Here is a 20,972-nt window from a genome sequence, read left to right on the forward strand (position 1 = left end):
TTCTATGTTCCCACTGCCTCCATGGTTCCTGATGCTTATCTACTCCCTGGGCTTGTGATTGGTGGAGGCAGTAAGTGGTCCAGAGCCTCTGAGAGGATGGTGGTTCCAGGACATCAGCTAAAAGAGTTGCCTTCTGAGAAACACAAGTGGGCAGACTATAAAACATTGGGGTGCGTGAGGCAATCCCGAGAGACACATCCGTCCCACCCCCGGCTGCCTTCCTCATAAACTCACTCAATGTAACGCTCCTGAATTGCGCCGGCTATTCTTGGAAACCAGGCGGGAAACGGCGCCGTTTATTGCAATTGCTGACTCTGACGGGTTTAAATCTGAGCCAAGGTTTGTCACTCGCCACACAACCTGCACCACTTGTATTGTGTGTTGTGCCTGTGGTTGGTATTTCTTTGTGCTCAGTCTCTTTAACCGGGCCATTGTGTACGTGACAACCATTTGCCTAAGCTTTCTAGGTACTGTATTGTTTCCCTGTTGGCTAAACTCTCCATTTGTCTGGTTCTTAATACCTCTTTCCACTGATGTTAACTACAGGGTCAGCACTCTGTGTCTGTCTGTCCGTCAGCTGCTATTATCTAGTTAATCTAGCACATTTTTTGGACATTTGGCTGTTTTTACAGATCTGTCACACAACTGTTACAAATTATATTTTGTACACTTGGGAAATGGACTTATAATCAGCCATGACTCCTAGTTTCAGTAGTATTGATGAAGTGATGTGATGTGAAGTCAAATAGTACAGAAACACTGTTTCAACTCGGTTAATTAATAGTTAACTAATGTTCAAGCAATTATTTAGTAATGGTGTTCATGTGAACGAGTGGTGTTCATGTAAACCCTAAGGTAATCGTGTTCATGTTGACTAACCGGTTCTCTCTCTCTCTGATTTATTAAGGCCCAATCCCATTTCTACCCCTTACCCTTTCCCCTTACCCCTCCCCCCTCCCCCTTTCCCCTTACCCCTTCAAAACAAGGGGGAGGGGTGAGGGGTAGAAATGGGATTGGGCCTTATTGTCGTGTTGCCAAGTGGGGTGAGCAAAGATTGCGGATTATCCTTTGGGAAAAATAAACTCGAATTCCTGGAGGTCCAGACGGGTGATACCTTCAGGAAGGGTGCGGTGGTCCAGTACTCGACGCCGCGGCCCTCCGACAGCGAGTGGTCGGACTCCAGGTAGTACAGATTGAAGGTCTCCTTGCAGGAGCCCAGCACGCTGGGGATGGAGGCGCAGTCGCGCACGGTGAAGCGGATCTCCACGTAGACGCGCTGGGCCGCCCGCCGGTCCACGTAGGTGGTGAGCAGCCAGTTGTTCTGGCTGGGCTCGAACACGTTGCACACCTGGTACGTGCGGATGGTGTTGAGGTTCTCGTCGTAGCCGCTCACCTCCTCCCACTGTGGTCAGAGTGTCGAGGGGGGGGGGGGGGGGGGGGGGGGGGGGGGGGGGGGGGGGGTGGTGGTGGTGGTGGTGGTGGTGGACAGGTGGTGGTGGTGGTGGTGGTGGTGGAGGTGGTGGTGGTGGTGGTGGTGGTGGTGGTGGGGGTGGTGGTGGTGGTGGTGGTGGTGGAGGTGGTGGTGGTGGTGGTGGTGGTGGTGGTGGTGGTGGTGGTGGTGGTGGTGGTGGTGGAGGAGACGGTTGGCGGATGAAAGAGGAGAAAGGAGGGAAGAGGAGGGAGGAGGGAAGAGGAGAGGTCTAGAGTGATGAATGAGTTAATACGGGCATGACTAAGCTACCCCCCCCCCATATCTGCCACTCTCTCTGTCCCTCCATGGCTCCTAATTAATCTCTGCATCTGTGCTGCAGCAGTGGATAAACATATTTATCCCAATTAAAGGCTGTAGCCCATCTCAAAACATCTCCCACACTCACCTCCCCCCCCCCCCCCCCCCCCCCCCCCCCCCCCCCCACCCCCCCCCCCCCCCCCCCCCCCCCCCCCCCCCCCCCCCCCCCCCCCCCCCCCCCCCCCCCCCCCCCCCCCCCCCCCCCCCCCCCCCCCCCCCCCCCCCCCCCCCCCCCCCACACCCACACCCACACCCACACACACACACACACACACACACACACACAGACATTAGACCTAAAATAGACCTATAAACAGGAGATTCTACCCATTCTATCCTCACATTCCCTTGCTGCAGTTCAAACGTGTTCTTTAGTCTTCTATTTCTTTCTGTTCTCCACGAACAGCAGTTCATTGGTGTCACCGTGGCGATGTAATTAAGAGTTGACAGTGACAGTTAATTGAGCCTGTAAGGTGTAGTCAAACCTCTGCCTGAGGGGAGGGTTGTACGTGCACACACACCCACACACACCCACACACCCACACACACACCTGTACATTGTTCTTACCCCGTTGGCAGGAAACGATATCCAGCCAAGCTCAGCTGTTGCTGTCCTTGTATCCATCACTGTCTCTGTTAGAGAGAGAGAGACAGAGAGAAACAAAAACTATTAGAACCATCAGGGAGAGGGAAAGCAAGAGAGATGCCAAAGAGGCATGGAAACATACGCTGTCTGCTACAACGTTGGCCCGACACAGCGTTGGCCTGACACGCTTGATTTAATGCTAATTATACCGTTCCTTTCCCTTTTCATGTTCATGTTCAACATTTTTGACGGTTGATTGCCAATCAAACAGGGTCTCTGGTTTTAGTAAACAACTTTAAACAAAGCTAACGATGAAAGCAAGTCGTAAACTGGAGCCCCTTTCACAAACATGACACTGATTAAGATGTAACAACTGGCTGAGATGCTGACAGTGTACGTTATGGTGTTAAGTAGGCACATCTAAGATGCCAGGGAAGGGGCCTAAGCTAACAGCTGGCAGAATACAAGCTGACAACAGTACTACCAGTTTTTTTAAAGGTGCTACTATTGAAGGCAAAGATTGGAGACAAACAGAAGCTGAAAGGTTTGCCCCTGACATGAAAGAATGCTGGGCTATCAGATCGTATCCTTAATAGCTAATATAAACATAGAACTGGTAGTAGATGAGGTTTCATAACCCTCCCACACACACACACACACACACACACACACACACACACACACACACACACACACACACACACACACACACACACACACACACACACACACACACACACACACACACACACACACACACACACTATGTGCTTTGGGATGAGTGGAGGTTACAGAAATCAATATGAAGTCATTAAACGGGGGCAAAATTGGATTCCTATTTAAAAACAATGTTGCTTCTCAGATGGCCGTTCATTTTAAACGATGCCTTCTAACAAACGGTGTTGATACCGCTCCGAGGACAAAATAACCGTGGGCGTAGGAAAGCTAAGTGTCACTCCTGTCCTGAACCACTTTGGCTGTGACTGTGAAGGCTGAGATACAAATGAGGCTGAGCCAGTGACAGCGCCCGACCCCGATGCAGCGAGCTCCTTTGTAGGACAACACGGGAAGAGGAGAACATCACGCCAGCAGCCAGCGGCGGGCGAACAACCCCCTTGATACTCAACACTCTCATCCTGCTGCACGCTCTCATTCCATCGGCCCGTCTCTCATTATCCCTCCTCCTCCTCCTCCTCCTCCTCCTCCTCCTCCTCCTCCTCCTCCTCTTCTCACATCCCTCCCCCCTCACGCACGTCACATACTTTAGTGGCGTTCCTCGTTCTCCTTCTTTCCTCCCCCTTCACCTTGGGTTCTCGTTTCAGGTGACAGGAAGGCCCTCATTAGGGCCAAACCTCAGACACCGCCCGGGTCCCTGGGGTGACCATGACTCACAGGCTATTCCTGGAGGATGTCCGATTACATTTTTCGTGTGTGTGACGCAATTTGCAATCAACATTGCATGATCTGTCGATTGAAAATACATTTGTTGTGCGGTTCAGGACACAACCCTGAGTCCAGATTCCAAAACCAGAATGACAAATAAAAAAATTTAATAAATACATTTTTGGAGAAAAAAATAAACAACGCAACGCACCCACAAAATGACGGAACATTGCATCGCTCGAGGAACGTGACCAACATCAAGTCAAATGTGAGTGGCACTGCGACAAAAAAAATACACATCGAAGGCATAACATATCCAAAATGTAATTATCAGATATGTGGGCAGCAGGACTGAGCTGTGAAATCAATGAGAATAATAACGAGAATACTAATTTGATGCCTCATATCTCCACCAATTACTCCAGTCAGGAGTGGTGCATTCAGTACAAAGGAGTACAGCATCTTATCAGCACAGACCTACTCGTCCTCATTAGCATGCAGCGACTGGAGAAGGTGGGGTCACGATGTCAACAGGCCGTCCCCCCCCCCCATCCCACGTGAGATAACGTGTGTTCACCAATCAGCCTGATTCTCTTTGACATATGGGAGAGTGCAGAGCTGTGGTGCTCTCTCCCCTCACCCTGCACGCACCGCTGAGAATGATTACTAGCAGCTGAACGGAACCAATTCCCCATTAAGGAGCAGGAAACAGCAGGTACATCTATTCCATATTGGAGCAGTCAAAGGGGCAGTTAGGGGGACCATTGTTGGCCCCATGGGACCCATAAAGCTATTTCTATCCCAGATACTGATTTAGGACCTGTCTTATGGTTACATGCAAGTGTGTGTGTGAGTGTGTGTGTGTGTGTTAGAGAATCAGCCTGTGCATGAGAATTCTGTGCATGTAGTTGACTGATAAGCAAGGTAGGTTCATAGTTTTAATTGGCTGAGCGTTTTCCCTACAGATTGGTCTACCCTTCACAGAATGCAATTTAGTTTGGATCTGTTAAGTGTGTGTGTGTGTGTGTGTGTGTGTGTGTGTGTGTGTGTGTGTGTGTGTGTGTGTGTGTGTGTGTGTGTGTGTGTGTGTGTGTGTGTGTGTGTGTGTGTGTGTGTGTGTGTGTGTGTGGCTGGTCAATACATCTGTGTAAAGCTTTGTGAAAGAAAGAAGGAAAGAATTAGGTGTCACACTGCAGGTGGTTAAGAGGGTATTGGCATGGAAACCCAAGTCGGTTTCCACATTGGTACACACATACTCACACACACTCACACACCCCCCCACACCCCCCCCCACACACACACACACACACACACACACACACACACACACACACACACACACACACACACACACACACACACACACACACACACACACACACACACACACACACACACACACATTCTCTTTTCAACACCATACCTCCTGCAGAGACAGTTGTCGACCAATCAGCTATTGGAGCAGCACTTCATAGCATCACAAAATGCAAAACACAGTCGGCAGCACAATTCACACAGCAGCAAAGACACACATATCAGATCATACATATGTGCATATGGTCCACCCCACGCACGCACACACACACACGCATGCACTTGTAAACACACACACACACACGCACACACACACGCACACAGTGCAGTCTGCTCCCACAGAGCATGTATGGGGTTCAGCACAAACTGTCTAACATGGGGAATTTGAGTCCCACCACAGCAACATATGCTAAAAATGGAGCACTCATGGCGCAGTGAGAAACTGCAAGTGCACGATAAATGTTGGCCGACCTCAATTACCCTTCAGAACGAGTATTTGAATCCAATTTAAGCAGTTTTAGAAGTCAAGGAAATCGGTGATAATCGTGAAAGTGTGCATAACTCTGATGGATTATGTGTCAGTTCGAGTTAGTCATGCTCTAGTTTCTGAAAATCACCTTATTCCAACATGCAATCAAGTGAGAAACCTAACTTTGTGACTTTTGACTTTTACTAAAGAGTTGAGGATTTATCCAGAGTAAACTCACAACAGGCTGATGCTAGCTTAGGAGAACGTATTCAGCAATTCAGACGTCCCCATGTTAAAACAATAAAGGGCTGAAGAGAGGGCTGACCATGGTGCCTGGAACCAGCCCACTCAGCGCTCTGCACACACACTTTGTATCAGCACAAAAAAGCAGACTCAACCATGCAACTAGGATTACACCAGGAGTTGAGGATGGGCTCATGACCAGCCCGTTTCGGGGATACACTATCGATATAGATGTGAGTGAGTTAAGGTGGACAGAAACCACTGTAAGGTTATGAAGGTTATTGAATGTCGTTCTGTTTAGCACGAAAAAGTCAGAGAAACGCTCCCACACAAAATAACTGGTTTAACATTTCGTTCTGCGTAGCAAGAGAAAAGTCGGACAATCGCGCTTTGATTCAATCGATTAATATAGTGAGCATGACCACGAAATCGCTTGAAACTGGGTTGATCTGTCTGCATCCTGAGCAAAACGCTTAACCCATACGTGCTCATTAATACAATTTACTAAATATACTATTTGTAATATTGCACTTCTAATTATGGCCAAAAGTAGTACCCAGCTTCAAAAAAAACATGGTCTGTGTTATCTACATTCTACAACAGTGGCAACAACCTGAGAGACTGAACATATTTTGTAGAAGAGGTTTTAGTTAAAGACCTCCTCCATCTGAACGGGAACAAGCTTTGAGGCGGTGTGTTCCCTCCTGCTTGTTGACGTGTTGTGGGGTGTGGCGGGCCCCGAAAGAGCACCAGCAAGCTGTCACACATCAGCACTTAACTGTGTCAGTCTTTTTTTAATACACGCACAAACACACACACACACACACACACACACACACACACACACACACACACACACACACACACACACACACACACACACACACACACACACACACACACACACACACACACACACACACACACAAGCTATTTATTTTTCAAACAGAGAACCATTACACTATTTCAGGATATTGTCTCACAAGAAACCTGATACATTGCGTGGATTTTTGGAAGAAGAATGGTCTTGCATTGGGGGGCGTATGTCACTATTAATAAAATGCAACATATGGTGTCTCCAGACCTGAGGGACTTGAAGTTCCTGAAATGAAATAAAAAATGACAACGTACTCCCTCTTGGAGTGCGGGTCTGACAATATTAGAAAACAAAACAAACACTGGCTCCTCTATCTTTAGAACTAAGGAGTGAGAAAGTCTTGTTTTCTGGACGGAGGCGAACAATAAATTGGCGTCTCCTGTCTCTAAAGACATGTGCACACACAAACACACACACACAAGTGCACAGCCCAAACCGCACACACAAAACCCTCAGAGACAAACTCTTTGTTTTCACACCTCAACAAGGCCCCTGGCGGAACCAGGGGATGTATAGATGCACAAGCTACGCTGTGATTGTGGTAAAAATATGGATGGATATGTTTTTTAACATAAACTCAGCAATGTCTCGAGATATAAATGAAGGGGCACATTTTTTACAAAATTATTAAAATTGTCTGTGGACATTATATTGTGTACAAACAAAGTAGTCGTTGCTTATTGCAAGACTAACTGCACATAGAGGTGTACGATTAAAGCATAGATGTGGGTTAGGGTTAGGGTTAGAGAACAGCATTTCAGCTGGCCCTGAATTTCAGCTCTGTTCCCAGCACCAGCCTCTCTTCGCCATGCCGCCATTAAGTAGTCTCCTTCCCCTAGTGCTGCTGGGAAGCAAACGTCAGCAGGATGTTCCTGCAGTATCTCCTGACTGAAAAGGAGGTATATCTGTTTGCTTGTGTTGTATGTTTTTTCAAAAGAGTGTTTGCTACGAGGCATTTAATGTGGGACTGCTACGGGGACAGACACAGGCTGGGAAACTGGCCTGACGAGACACAGGGGTTTGCTTATTTAAGGAAAAGGTGAAGGGCCACTAGTCTACTTCAAGATATGACTGGATGTTACTATAATATGTTACCAAAATCGGACTTAGGCTCCAACGGGATCGTGTGTAAGTGACAAAGAGAACATTTTGTTGGAGGAGCATGTAGGATGCACACTTTCAATGCAGGCTGGAATGAATCAATGACAACTGAATTACGCAACAAAATAAATGATTCAAGTTCACGCTGAATAATTTTCACTTATTGCTGAAGTATTCAAAGCTCCTTTAAAGAGATGTGGGTCAAATAGTCTAGCTAGTATCAGACATCTTTTGGCCTAGATTTTACTGGAGTCACTGCAGCAAAAACAAGTTGCACAGAACTGAAACAGCAAGTATGCTATGAAACTGCCATCAGCTGCTATGATTCACTGAAACACTGAAAACTATCAGCGTGAATCGGTTGAGGTTATCTTTCTGAAGAAATATCCTCTACCACAGAGGTGAACCTCTGGCTAAGACAATGTTCATCGAATGGACACATACACGTCATGATACAGCTCGCTTTAAATGGGTCGCCTACTGAAAGTGTTATGTCCCATGTACTAAACTGAAAACCCAGAGTCATGTACATGGTGGTCGAAACAGATGCTAGCCTTGCATGTGTCTTGGCATGTCTTTGTCTCGATCTAATCTGGAAAACAGCAGCCAATTATGGAAGCCAAAATCGGACCAATGTGTTCCATTATTCAGAGTCTGTCATCCTCTCGTGATCCCTGCTAGGAGTTAAGCCTTACATTCACGTCCGTATTGTGGCCCCAGTGCCACAAACAATTTGATCTGTTGGCGTTATCAGTTACTTTGCATTTAAAAAAAGGTAATCAATAAAGAGTTCAAGGAAAGGCCATGTGTATGGCCCTACCACATTCTAAAGTGCCTTTGGGGATTGTTGCGTACATCCAAGATACAACCAGTGAGGTGTACCAATCAGGGATGGAGCGTCTGGGCTTCGGGTTGGGAGGAGAAGATTACAATTTACCTTTGGAATGGATCTTTTGGCAGAATAAAAGATTATGAATATGTCCCAAAAGAAGATAAAATGTCATCCCTGCGTCACTCCAAAATCAACGCTATTATTGAAAGAACATCATCAGTTACATAACTGATGTCATGATGATGGCAGGTCAGATGACGAACGTTACACAAGGCAGAAACAATGATTCAAACCACATACAGGCTGTGCGGTTTCAGGGACAGCAGGGTCTATATGAATCACCATGGCAATAATAGAAAACCTTGCATTAACTAACTAACTCAACATCATATACATTCAATGAGTGAAGATAACGAAAATAAAACACAATTATTGCTATATTTTATATTATTATTATTTAAATATTCAAAAAAAAATGGTATGCCACAACTATCTTAAATTGTTGCTTTTCCCGCTGAGAATATAAAAATTGTCATCCAATATGGCAAACAGAACCTTACTATACGCATGGCTGTTTCTTCGAACAGTTGATAGAGGGAAAATTCATTCACATGGGTCGTTTTGGACGGCCTATACAAACAATGTATTCTGTAGTTTAGGTTGGAGATCACGTTGCAGTTCCACTATGTGAGTATGCATAATGTTTGTTGTCTTGGGTGCGTGTCAAATGTTCTCAATTGTCAGTAATCAAGGTTAACATTCGTGATTTCATACCGTTTGTTTTTCCTGAAAGAGCAATGATATAAGCTAAGCACGTGAATACAGGGCTCAATACTTCAACCAAAATGGTTGCGTTTGTGATTGTTTGTTCTTTGCATGAATCTTTTTCTAGGTTGCATCGGTGCCAGTAAAAATAGGACAATTATGTATGCAACTTGTCTGACACCTTTCTTCTGGCTCTTTTTCTTCAGTATTTTCCTCAGTGACTTTTCTGCCCACTCTCCCCTCGATCACACACATCCCCCCAAACCGAACCGAGCTGTCTCTGTCACTTTGATGGCAGAGCACTCATCATCATCGGTGCCCTGTCGGTTTGTGTTTCTGTGAGTGTGTGTGCCTGTGTGCACTTGCCTGTGTCCGTGTCTGTTTGTGTGTCTGTGTGTGTGCCTGTGTGTGTGTGTCTGTGTCTCTGTGTGTCTGTGTGTCTGTGTGCATGTTTGTCCATTGAGGCGGAGCAATGTGGCTGACTAGACACTGTCTCAGTCACTTGACTTTCGCGACCCACATAGCAACACACACACACACACACACACACACACACACACACACACACACACACACACACACACACACACACACACACACACACACACACACACACACACACACACACACACACACACACACACACACACACACACACAGTAGTTTCACCCGTCTGTCTTAGCGATGTGCCCTCTCTCACAGTGATTCCACCCTCAGGACTGCAGCCAAACAGCAGCATCCTGCCCCCTCTGGCTCTCCCCCATATACGTTACGGCACCCCACCACAGCACACAGCCTTGGTGTCACAACACTCGGACAAACCCTTCTGACAATGGGTTAACTTCCCTTAGAACTTTCCATGCATACAAGGGACCAGCTGAGTTGTATCACCCTTCATCGGCCAGATGATCAGAAGACTCCCATCAAGGATTTGTGATGGAGAAGAAACAAGAGGAAGCATGCTGGTCATTCGAGAAGCTGAGAGACACTTTTATATTTGGAAGAATATTAAACTGAAATCATTCCAGGGGCAAAAGTGGCTGAATTAATAGAATACAGAATTCTGATTAAATCATACTAATAATTTGTTTTTTTGTATCATTTATCACATTTGAAACAATACCAAGGAAGGGATTAAAATCTCCCAAACAAAATTGCAGTGGGTTTGAGCTATTTCAATACTGCTTCATGTTTTTCAATGGATTGCCAAGGTCGTTTTATAAGCTTTCTGACACCTAATAAAGCACTGACTAGACGGGAGAGACCAGACATTTATTGACACGAAAATCCATACATTTCATTCTTAAGAGCTAAGCCTTTTTCCAGTTGTACTTGACAGTTTGTGTGTGTGTTTAATGTGTGGCTTTATGCTCATAAACGAGTTTATATGTGTTTGCAAAACGATCCATTCATACAACACAGTGGCTGTGTGTGCCAGTGTGTGTGAGTCTGTTTGTTTATGTGTGTGTGTGTGTGTGTGTGTGTGTGTGTGTGTGTGTGTGTGTGTGTGTGTGTGTGTGTGTGTGTGTGTGTGTGTGTGTGTGTGTGTGTGTGTGCAGGTATGTTCACGTGTGTGTGTGTGTGTGTGTGTGTGTGTGAGTCTCTGTGTGTGTGTGTGTGTTTGTGTTCAGGTGTGTGTGTGTGTGTGTGTGTGCGTGTTTGTATGTGTGTGTTTGTGTGTGTGTGTGCGTGCGTGCTCATGTGTGTTCACGTATTTGTGTGTGTGTGTGTTTGTGTTCACATGTGTGTGTGTGTGTGTATTCACGGGTGTGTGTGCGTTCATGTGTGTTCACGTATTTGTGTGTGTGTGTGTGTGTGTGTGTGTGTGTGTGTGTGTGTGTGTGTGTGTGTGTTCTCACCCTGCCTGTTTTCCTGGAAGGCGGACAAAGCCCTCCTGCATGGCTATCTGTGAGGCCATATGCCCACAGCAGCACCCTGCAGGCTCTGGCCCGCTGCCCGCTCCAACCAGCTAATGAATAATGGACCATTATGCTCAATCATATGCTTAGCTATAAGACACTCGGAAGCAGGCTCACCTATGAAAAAGAAACGGTAGCTCATACAGCAGCTACACACAGGACATGAGCAAAATAAGAACAAAAACCCATATCACAATATCCAGCATGTACTATTAAATATAAGATATTATAATATGATATTGTTGTATAAAAAAAAAATCTACTTTATACTGTAATATATGATATTAAAGTATAACACATTATAGAACATAATGTTGCCTTTTGGTGAACTGATGCCTTTAACTCTTTTTTTGGAAGGAGGCCTGGGTTGAATATTGAATAATATTGAATATAATATTACTCATAATTAAGGCAATATGACTGTTTTGAAATCTGAAAACAACACAATGAGGTTCAACACAATCGCCACAGACAGAGGATGCGTCACAAACAAAAGGGCACTGGAATTTACTGTCTAGCCTAGCATTTTGAAAAAGTGAATCAATATTGCGGACAGAAGATTTCAAGCCAAAGCCATCTGTATACAGTAGACAGACGCTCATGAGTTGGGTAAAGCAAATAAATCGGTGGAAGCCCTTCAATAGTCAGGGCATATACAAGAGGGTGTGACCAACCAATCTTATGCAGCAAACTCTTTTGTAAAGCTCAGCCTGGCAGTAAAGTCTAATCGATTTAAAGATTTATTGACCATGGCAGCAATGGAAGACATGCAACATTGCTACGATGGCAGATAAATGGAAGTAATGAAGGTCTGGAAAAACACAGTTGTCGAAGCCTGGAAAAAATATTTTTGCACTTACAAGCATTTGCAAGCTGAAGACGTACTTGATTGATTCAAGAAAGTTCGCTTGGGAACGTTCCAAGCCCAGAGACAACATCACAGAGTGGAGCATTCTTCCAAGCTTGTTTGCTCAACCATCAAAAGTTTTGCTGTAATCCAGATAGACCTGCCTCTGCATTGATCCAAAGTGATCCTGTCTTCCTTCCCATATGAAAGGAGGAAACTCTGCCTTAGAAACCGATGCGTGCCAAAAAGTCACCCCTGAACTCTGTCTACATGAAAACCTCTGCATTTCATTCAGCAGACTCCTTGCAGCGTTCAACAAAAACAACATGTATAGATATTCTAAAAATAAATGAAGCAATCAAAACTCAGTAATAAACACAACCCTCAGTCTGTCTTTGTCCCTTAGCGGGAAGCACACATCTAACAAACCAAACACCAAACTCTAAGAACAGAAAGTGAGTGTGTTGCAGACAGTGATGAATATTGCATAGTGAGGGTGGCAGCTTTGAGGAGGAAGAGGAGAGGAGCAGAGGGTTTGAAGGTGAAGGACTACAGTGGAGATGGTTGGGGCCTTCTCCTGCCTTTTCCCCAGCTCATCTCTGTCACATTGAAAACCTCTCATTGTATGAATATAGAAACGACATGTTTTAAACATCAGCTGACATGGCATGGCTTAAGGCATGTGTGTGTGTGTGTGTGTGTGTGTGTGTGTGTGTGTGTGTGTGTGTGTGTGTGTGTGTGTGTGTGTGTGTGTGTGTGTGTGTGTGTGTGTGTCTGTATGTCTGTCTGTCTGTCTGTCTGGGCAAACTCATGTGTATGCATTTGTGTTCTGTATAATGTAAAATCTGCATTTATATAAAAGGGTGTGACAGGTAATACCTCACAAGCACACGCACACAGACGCGCACAAATACACATTGACACTTGTCCCACGCAGGGGCGCCGCTAGGGATTTTGGGCCCCATGAAAATAATCTTTACAGGGCCTTCTGTATTATAATTTCATCATCATTAGGGGCCTCTCTGGGCCCCCCTCCATCATGGGCCCCTAGAATCCGTCTCCTTTACCCCCCCTTTTCGGCGCCCCTGGTCCCACGTGCCATGTGATGTGCGGGATAAACATCTTGATCCCAGAGCCATGTTCTAGAACGTGTGGCAGGGTGTCAACATGGTTGTAGAGATTCAATTATATTCATCAATCAATCTTGGACTAGCAGACCATTTACTTCTATATGTTTGCATTGTCAACATATATTGCAGTAGTGGATGTAGTTTTAAAATGGTGTTGTGACAATCTCTCCCTCGTCTCTCGAACACGCGTGCAATCAAATCCATCAAATAACGCTGCTTCTCAAGGCAGTCTGGTGTGCGTGACGCATGGTGCTGCTGCTGCTTGGCATTACGCGCCCCATTGAAACCCAGCGGAGGCTAATGCATCGCTCAAACCCGAGGGAGCGGCAAGCAAGGGAGCGCACGGAGAGACTGAACACCTGTGAGCTATAATTATGATCCACTTTAGCACTCCGGGGACATGGGAGGTGTAAGCGTGCATCTCCATCGAGGTAATCGTATTGCAAAGTAATGTGGCTTTCGGAGTGACACCATGCAGTTGAATTTAACGTTTTGGATGTTTCTTCTCCATGAAACGTGGGAAACATATCTGAGCACTAATGCAATTTTACTTTTATAGGCTTGATGATTTGCCTATTTAACAAGAAAGACGATTGATGGTTTATATTGCGATCAGCGTTTTTCCAAAATGTTGACGATAATTCAGGTTCAAATTTCCCACAAAAAAATTGGCCTGTTTGGGCGGGGGCCACTGCCTACAGAGACACCAAGTCAAGAGGGAGATACAGAGAAGGATACAAAGTCTACTTTAAATGTATAGTGCTAAGGCAGCAATTGTTAAGCCTTGTTGAGATGAAAGCCAATGTTCCGTCTGGAGATCAACGTATATCCGTCCATATAATACATTTTTAGAGCGCTTTTCTCACCAGTAGCCCCTCAAAGCTCTTTACAATTGTATCCAACATTCAACCAATGATGCATACATACAACCACACACCGACGGCGGTGACTACTCCATACAAGGAGACAGCCCCATACAAGGAGACAGCCCGCTCTTCGGGAGCAGTCAAGGTGAGGTGTCTTGCCCGGGGATACCTCGACACTCAGGTAGGAGGAGCCGGCGATCGAACTATCAACCTTCTGTTTACAAGTCAACACAGTCTACCTCCTGAGCCACCCCCTCGCCTACCTTCCACCGCATACGCTGTAGAGATCAAGCACAGTGCCACCGCAGCCCAGGTGGCGGGCGAGGCGACAGCCATCTCCCGCTTCTCCACTTCAAGTATCCTCGTAAGAAAATTGGTGGGGGAAAAAAAAACTCGAAGCTAGGTTGGAACGACGTCGTATTCCACCGTTTGAAGTCACATCTCAATCCGCGTCTCAAGAAAGCAACTACCGCACCGGCGACTCAGAAGGGACTGAACTGAAGCATGCGGTGGAGGACTGTGCCGTGGGATAGGAGACGGAGAGAGAGAGAGAGAGAGAGAGAGAGAGAGAGAGAGAGAGAGAGAGAGAGAGAGAGGGAGAGGGGGAGAGAGGGAGAGAGGGAGAGAGAGAGAGACTTGAATAGAGATGCATTTCCACATATTCCCTTCTTTCACACCTTTAGTCCAATCAGGAGACAGTACGGCAGATCCGAAACCAATCAGCCATCCCTTTCCACCTGACCCAAACAGAATGCCGAATGGTCAGGGCTCTCCCGCATGCTGAATGTGGGTTAACAGTGACATCTAGCGGTAGACATTATAGAATCCCTCACTGTCTAAGTGCAAACCAATCTATCCAGATGCTGGTTTAACTACTACACGTGATACAATAAGCACATTTTTATTCAAGATAGAGATCTATTTTTATCCGTACCTTTTATTCAAATATTTCATACAATACATTGATGAGTTCCGCTGGGCAGTCTGTGTGTTTTCAGCTGAGTAGATGGGTAGATCGTTCGGTTCTATCAGTGTTACTCCGCATACTCTGTTATACGGATTTGTGTGTTTGGTTTTGGTCTCAATTTACAAAAATGACTCCTGACGATATCAAAAACACAACCCTTCCCTTTGATTTAAATAATTGTATCTGTGAAGAGGTTAGTGATTTTATGTTACAGTTAGCCATTGAATAAACACATAATCCCAATGAATGCTATATCAATCAAGTCATGCTTGAAATCCCTTGAGAAACCAATGTCGATGATAATCACATGTAGTTATTCCACTGGACACAAATAGCAATTTTTATTATTATCAACATCTTTAAAGACATGACAGGCAAGAAACAAACAGATATGAGAGTGAATGTATCTACATTTCCATCAGCAGTGAGTGTGTATGTGCGTGTGTCTGTGTGCGTGCATGTGCGTGTGTGCATGATCACCCTAGAGCTAGCCCACTGTGGTCCGGTGGACCTCACAGGTATATCGTGGTGTTGAAGGCCTCACGTTTGCCAGGCAACACTGTGGTGGTAGGACAGGTGGGGATAGACAGTCAATGTAGAATCGAGGTCAGGTCTTTCTTATAAACAGCGCTATTGTCCTACTGGAACCTCCTTAACGATTTAAACCTTAATTAGACTTGATATAAAAGAACAATGAACAAATGGAGTAAGAACATAACAGGCCCTGCATGCACATGTGCTGAAATCGAAACGCTAAAGAAGAGCTTTTAATACATGAACTGTGTTATTGATTATGCCTAAATGTTTAAACACCAACTTTATCGATGAAACCGCGTGTGGCCCCTTTTAAAGCATTTATATTTGGGGCTGGATATTTGAGTGTGGATATAAAGAGCTTAACGTCTACCTGGAAGTGCAAAGTAAGGTTAATTGTTTATGTAAAACCCTGAATTCCTTCTTATAAAATGTGAATGTGACAGATTTTCCATGCTCCTTGAAATGTTGTGCATTGTCTCAAGCATGGCTGTGCGCATGTATTTTCCAGCATAGTATAGTTCAAAGAGAGAAATGTATAAAAGTGTAATATTTCAAATGTTTTCGGTTTTGGTTTGAAATTGCTGGTCCTCATCCAATGAAACAGGTTCCTAATTTAACGGAAAAATCCCTGCTTTTAGGCGTCAAATCTGAAACCTGTGCAGTTTTCGTTTGCAGAGTTGCAGTTTGATTTGATCAAATTGCAAATTTGCAGTAATAAGAGCTTTGAATAATGTTGTCACCATTCAGTTGTGTCAAAAAAAGGCCAAAGTCAGGGCAATTTGACAGCAATATCTCAGATACATTCTCATGTGGGACATCTGTCCAAATACCATTAGCCAGAAGTCACCTGTGTACAGAAAAGTGTGATTTCTCAAAGAAATCCCACTCAGGGTACGCCAATACGAGAAACGTTTTACTCATCTACACAAAAGCTCAGAGCTTACAATGCCAACATTAAAAAACAACATTGTATGTACTGTACACAGAATGAATAAGGTGAAATCAAACTCTCAAACAGATAGCCAGAATAAAAGGCAGCTGTAGCGGTTCAAATTTTCCGATGGTAGCACATAGTTGATGGTCATGTTTATCACACAATCCAGGGCAGGCTCATGCATCGGCTCCATGGAAACATCATTTTTGCAGGAAGAACCAAGTCTGCAACATTCAGTTCACATTGGTGCTGTTGTGCCCTTGGTTGTATTGATCAGAAAGGGTCTCTTTATCAAATCTCAAAAGATCCTCAAAAGTGAAACCTTGGATAAGTAGGGGAAGGTTTCTTTTCTTTTTTCGGAATTACAGCTTCCCGGCCATGTAACCAAAGAGAACACAGTTATGTTAAATCCAGAGCTCTTTTGTTAGAATGACCGAGCATCACTATCAGTGTTCAATGTTATCATCATTACATCAGGCAAGGTAAATCCAACCATCACACATGTTACTCTTCACATCATTACTATAGTCTGTGATCACTTTACAAACCTTAGTTTTATTCCTACTGTTCTTCTCTTTCATCTCAATCCTTTTTTAAACAATGTTAAGAGACAGCAGAAGCAAAAGACCAGCTCAATGTTACTGAATCTCACCAAACACAGACACATACAATGACAAAGAAAAGGGGTTTTGTCATGTTCTACGATAAGAACAGAAATTAGTTCATCCCTTTTTTTCTGGAAGGGGCAAAGGTCTGCATAATTCTTGGTCCATTTCCAAAAGGTCCTTCCCATGGTTCCACCGTAGTCCTGGAACTCAGTCTTAAAGGAGGCAACATCGGTCCATCATCGCAGGAGCAGCAGCACAGCCAATGGGAAGAGGATTAGGATTCTGTAGAGGCGGCTCTGGGGTTCAGTGCCGGCTCGCACCCGGTTGTTATCAGGCGGGTAGCCGCCCGGTCGGCTCCTGGCACAGTGGCCCGTCTGGCACATCCCACTGCCGGAGCCGCTGATGTCATCACCTGAATCATCACGGACAAATAAAGACAAGTATAGAAAATGTCATGAAAATGTGTCATATTTTTTATTTTTTGCTTCCGTTTTGAGCATAGATGCAGACATAGGCTACATTAGCATACAATCGAGTGAAAATGTGATTCATTAATTATCATACGATAGAGTAACATCTGTGCTGCGTGTAATAGAAACTGATTTAACGTTGATTTACACCCTCAGTTATGGGCATCCTGCTCTAATAGACAATCTTTTGACAGCCGGTGAAGGCCCATTTGGCCCTGCATGCCGAGCAGCTGACTTCATTTATCGTGTTGGGGAGATCATTTTGGCATATAAATACGGAGCATTTGTTTGGTATAAAGTGCTGTTCCCAATGTCTCATTTGCAGAACTTGAATAATATCATTTCACCAATATCACAGATGGAGTGTGGATGTGAATCTTGTATGAATATACATCAAATGTATCAATAGAATTATAGATATATTATCATAAATATATCAAATATCAAATATATATCTAATATACATCATATATATATATAGATAAAACAGAGACATACTCGCATCCTGGAAGTCCACATCGTTGCCATCCAGTGCGTTCTTCAGCCTGTTGCTCATCATTTTGAGCTGCATGATCTGCTGTCGGATAGTCATGTCTGGCTTGGTGATGTCAAGGTCTACCTCTGGGTTGTTGATCTGATTGGCCAGTCCGTCACCCATCACTTCTGGAAGGTACCTGAAATGAGGGGGGAGGGGGGAGGGGAATGAAAGCAAACTATGAATGCAAAATGGGTTCCATGCAAATATCCATTGCATCTTTGAACACAGACGCACACACGCACGCACGCACACACACACACACACACACACACACACACACACACACACACACACACACACACACACACACACACACACACACACACACACACACACACACACACACACACACACACACACACCTTAATTCCTCATCATTAGGCATGTCACCATTATATGGTAAACTATTGTCTCATTGTTCCCGCAGCAACAATAATAACCAGCTGTCCCAGAGGTATATAGGCGGTGCCCACGCACAATCCGAGCAGTCGCCATTTGCAAGTGAACCACGGCTGGACTCATTACTCCCAGACGCAACTATAGCTCTGTGTTGGTTCTTCAACAACGTTTATTAATGCTCCCATAACCCACTGCACGCACGCACACACACACACACACACACACACACACACACACACACACACACACACACACACACACACACACACACACACACACACACACACACACACACACACACACACACACACACACACACACACACACACACACGAGCAGCCGTTAATGTGTGATTCTCTGCCACCTGCTGGTGAAGTGGTGCATTAAACCTAAGAGCAATTACTGAAATTGACATTGTGAATTCGACACCCAACTTACTTTTTCGGCAATACATTTTGCACTACTGGAAATAACACATCATTACGTGCAGCCTATGTCTAACCGTATATAACAGTATGTGCCCTCACTAAGGTATGTATGCATACGTGATCGTCAGACTGAACTGCTCTTGAGTATGGTATTATTTGCTGTATCCAGTTCAGAGGGAGGCGGGCCACCCACCTGGCCTTGGCCATGCCGTTCCAGCACTTGTCCTGGCTGGAGCTGCTGGAAGAGGCCAGCTTGCTGCAGAGCGCGGCCGGCAGCTGTACCCAGTACTGCTGCATCTCCCTCAGCTTACTGGACAGGTCCGACACCTGGGACAGGGGGAGGCCTTCCAGGTCAATGCCTCGCTGTTGTGTCTGAACTATATGTCCCTATGTGTGCAGATCATATGTGCCTCCTATGTGTATATCCCATATATATATATATATATATAACCTATTTCTTTCTACACATATTTATACTATATATCTTCCTACTTGTGTACATCCCATAAGCCGTCCTATATGTATAGCCCGTAAATGTCCTCCTATATGTATATATCCTATACTTATATATCCTATATTTCCTCCTATATGTATATATCCTAGATTTCCTCCTATATGTTTAAAACCTATGTTTCCTCCTATATATATAACCTATATTTCCTCCTATATATATCCTATATTTCCTCCTATATATAAAACCTATATTTCCTCCTATATATATATATATATATATATATATATATAACCTACATGTATACATGTGTAGGCTCCGTTTGCTCACCTGCATCTCCAGCCTGAGGCCGGCCGTCGGAGAGGCTGTGAGAGAAGCCCCTTTCTTCCTCTGCTGCTCCTGAGAGGGGGGGCTCCCGGTCCCGGACTCATCCAGGGTTCCACACATCTGGTACACCTACAGTGAGAAGTACATACAAACACACCAGGTTTTAGTCATTTGTTTAACTGTAAAAAACGTTTGGATTCTTTACTTGTAATGTAACCAAATGGCCACGAGGTGTCATCCTTGAGTCATGTTTAAGCCAAAGAGCTCCGTGGCTGCGCTTGTGACCTCCGACTCAGTCGATGATGAGTTTTTGTATTTTTAATCGTGTCTGACAAAACTGAATGACATATTTGCACATTATAAAAATATATAATTATATTCTCTAGCATAATAGCTAATACATTGATTCAACAAAAAAATGTGAGAAGATCACAGATGGTTAAGATCCACCTAATGTTGTACCTTGGCAGTGAAAGTGTCCATGCTGTCCTGAAGGTAGCCCACTGCCTCGAAGATGCGTGCAGGGATGGAGGAAAGGACCACGTCCACACTGGGCTCAGTGCTGAAGCTGGAAGCCACCTGGAGCAAAGTGTCTATACGGCATAGGGGACAAACGATGACCTCCTGGCCTTCACCACCCATACCTGGGTTTAGTGGCTACTTTAGCAATCACTAACTCCTCGCAATATATTCATTATATAAGATATACCCATTACTATTCCCTAATTAGTCTTGTAGATGCCTTACAGTAATTTCAGATGCACATCATTAGAGTTTTGTAGGACATTGGGGATATTGGGGATGGGATTTCTATTGTTATTTCTATTGTTTGGAGCACCTGGAACAACAATTTCCCCCCGGGGATCAATAAAGTATTTCTGATTCTGATTCTGATTCTGGATTATTGATAGATGGGTACCATCTCATGTTACTGCTGCACAACCCAGAAATATATTCAAATTCATTCACACATTCTCTCTTCAGCAATGGTTCACACGCTTCATTGGTTGGTCAGCCTCACCAATGAGGTTCTGCCACTCCGCGTCCAGGTCGGCCTGATTGGCCAGGCAGCCCTTCATGACGTTGGAGCAGTAGTTGGGGCAGGGCTTGACGGAGGCCAGACCGCGGCAGTGAGGGCAGTAGACCAGCTTCATCAGGGCCCTCTCGCACTCAGGGCTCAGGGTCACCTGGG

The 20,972-nt window shown here is 44.9% G+C and overlaps 2 protein-coding genes across 2 annotated transcripts in view; both read right to left on the reverse strand.

The window, feature by feature from the left end:
* Window positions 1-14,646, reverse strand: part of LOC115555802 (ephrin type-B receptor 1) — a 49,421-nt gene extending 34,775 nt beyond the window's left edge. The window contains exons 1-3 of the mRNA XM_030372836.1: window positions 14,385-14,646; window positions 2,358-2,422; window positions 1,115-1,402 (exon numbers count right to left, since the gene is read on the reverse strand). Coding sequence (XP_030228696.1) covers window positions 1,115-1,402; window positions 2,358-2,422; window positions 14,385-14,457 — 426 coding nt within the window. The 5' untranslated portion in view covers window positions 14,458-14,646. The remainder of the gene's footprint in view (window positions 1-1,114; window positions 1,403-2,357; window positions 2,423-14,384) is intronic.
* Window positions 14,647-15,398: 752 nt separating this feature from the next.
* Window positions 15,399-20,972, reverse strand: part of gpc1a (glypican 1a) — a 29,542-nt gene continuing 23,968 nt past the window's right edge. Inside the window, exons 5-10 of the mRNA XM_030372837.1 lie at window positions 20,802-20,967; window positions 20,243-20,373; window positions 19,784-19,909; window positions 19,196-19,329; window positions 18,136-18,311; window positions 15,399-17,579 (exon numbers count right to left, since the gene is read on the reverse strand). Of these exons, the coding sequence (XP_030228697.1) occupies window positions 17,404-17,579; window positions 18,136-18,311; window positions 19,196-19,329; window positions 19,784-19,909; window positions 20,243-20,373; window positions 20,802-20,967 (909 nt within the window). The 3' untranslated portion in view covers window positions 15,399-17,403. The remainder of the gene's footprint in view (window positions 17,580-18,135; window positions 18,312-19,195; window positions 19,330-19,783; window positions 19,910-20,242; window positions 20,374-20,801; window positions 20,968-20,972) is intronic.

Source organism: Gadus morhua, chromosome 12 (genome assembly GCF_902167405.1).
Source record: "Gadus morhua chromosome 12, gadMor3.0, whole genome shotgun sequence".
NCBI classification, from domain to species: domain Eukaryota; kingdom Metazoa; phylum Chordata; class Actinopteri; order Gadiformes; family Gadidae; genus Gadus; species Gadus morhua.